Source organism: Lepus europaeus, unplaced genomic scaffold (assembly GCF_033115175.1).
Source record: "Lepus europaeus isolate LE1 unplaced genomic scaffold, mLepTim1.pri SCAFFOLD_47, whole genome shotgun sequence".
NCBI classification, from domain to species: domain Eukaryota; kingdom Metazoa; phylum Chordata; class Mammalia; order Lagomorpha; family Leporidae; genus Lepus; species Lepus europaeus.
Window position 1 is genome coordinate 492,668 of NW_026909346.1, and position 1,275 is coordinate 493,942.

Consider the following 1,275-nt stretch of genomic DNA (forward strand, 5'->3'; position numbering starts at 1 on the left):
GGAAGTAGGCCCCGCAGAATACAAAGTTACAAAAAGGCATCAAAATTTAAAAACAGAAAATACAAGAGACAAAAACAGAAAACACATCCCTGAAGAAGTCATACAAATTTGGATTAATACCTGGTGCCTGTTCAGCTGAATTGACCCAAATACTTTTCGTGACTTTCACACACCCTCTTCGACTTACTTTAAACATTTTACCATTTTCATTTCAGTCTAGAGTAAACTAGCCATCCGGATTTACAAACCATGTCCTTTCCTTATATAAAAAGCTCTTTTCTCTTTAGCCCTTCTTACCAATGATACTCTTTTTTTTATGACCTTAATTTTTAATTTCTGTACTGACCAATGACAACAAATTTATAATAGCTTTCAAACACCTGCGCAGGATATCCAGCTCCTGCGTGAGCTGCCTTACGCGGCTGCGCAGCTGCTCATTTCCTGCCATGTACTGCTGTATCTCCAGGATGCGCCGCTTGGCCCTGTCCCTGCTCTTGCGCACGGCGATATTGTTGTGCTCCCACCACAGCCGGTATTCCAGGCTGTCCTTGTTCACTGCCTCCTTGTCCTCCTGCGAGGGGTCAGCCGGGGAGGGCGCCTTGAGGGGGCTGTTGGGGGGCACGATGGTGGCCAAGGGGGCCTCGGGGACGCACAGGGGCTGGCCTGGTGCCGTCAGGGTTGGAAGCAGGTGCACAGGGGGCACAGTGGTGGCCAAGGGGGCCTCAGGGACACACAGGGGCTGGCCTGGTGCCATCAAGGTCGGAGGCAGGTGCACAGCCGCCTGCCCGCAGTGTGCCACCTGGTACTGCAGGGGATTGTAGCTGCCCCGGCTGCCACCTCGGCTGCCCTCTGGCCCCCGGAGCTTCTCCCGGAGCTTCTCCTTCACAGCCACAGTCCCAGGGTCGTAGCTCCCTGGGCTGCTGTCAGGTGCCGACTCCATGGCAGAGAGGTCGGAGAGCAAAGCCGGGGACTGCTCCTCTTGGAAGCCTTCGAAGCCCCGGGAGGCGAACATTTAAGCAAAGCCTGGCGGGGTAGGGGAGTTACAAAAGAATTAATACTTGGCCCCAACCGATCTACCGCGAGTGTGGGTTTTCATACGCAGTTTATATACAGAAGCTTGAACGCAGCACAAGCCAGCACTGCCCAGTTTGTTATAGTGCTGTGCCTGTCGCTGCATCCATGCCTCCGCATCCAGCCCAGACCAGATCAATTGGGAAAACAAATATAGTCTAACACCCATGGTAAAAGCCGTCGGCGACATCTCGACCCAGTCCC

The 1,275-nt window shown here is 53.3% G+C and overlaps 1 protein-coding gene across 1 annotated transcript; it reads right to left on the minus strand.

The window, feature by feature from the left end:
• Nucleotides 1-322: 322 nt before the first annotated feature.
• Nucleotides 323-1,024, minus strand: LOC133755432 (CCAAT/enhancer-binding protein epsilon-like). The gene is made up of 2 exons (XM_062185542.1): nucleotides 745-1,024; nucleotides 323-663 (listed from the first exon to the last, which is right to left on the minus strand). The coding sequence occupies exons 1-2, from the start codon at nucleotides 1,010-1,012 to the stop codon at nucleotides 323-325; spliced, it is 609 nt and encodes a 202-aa protein (XP_062041526.1). The 5' UTR covers nucleotides 1,013-1,024.
• Between the last annotated feature and the right edge of the window lie 251 nt (nucleotides 1,025-1,275).

Excerpts from the sequence above, each read along its gene's own strand:
- LOC133755432 (XM_062185542.1), bottom strand. The coding sequence starts at position 1,012 with ATGTTCGCCTCCCGGGGCTTCGAAGGCTTCCAAGAGGAGCAGTCCCCG. Across the intron at positions 664-744 it reads TCCGACCTTGATGGCACCAG|GCCAGCCCCTGTGCGTCCCC; the intron begins GCCAGCCCCTGT and ends TGACGGCACCAG.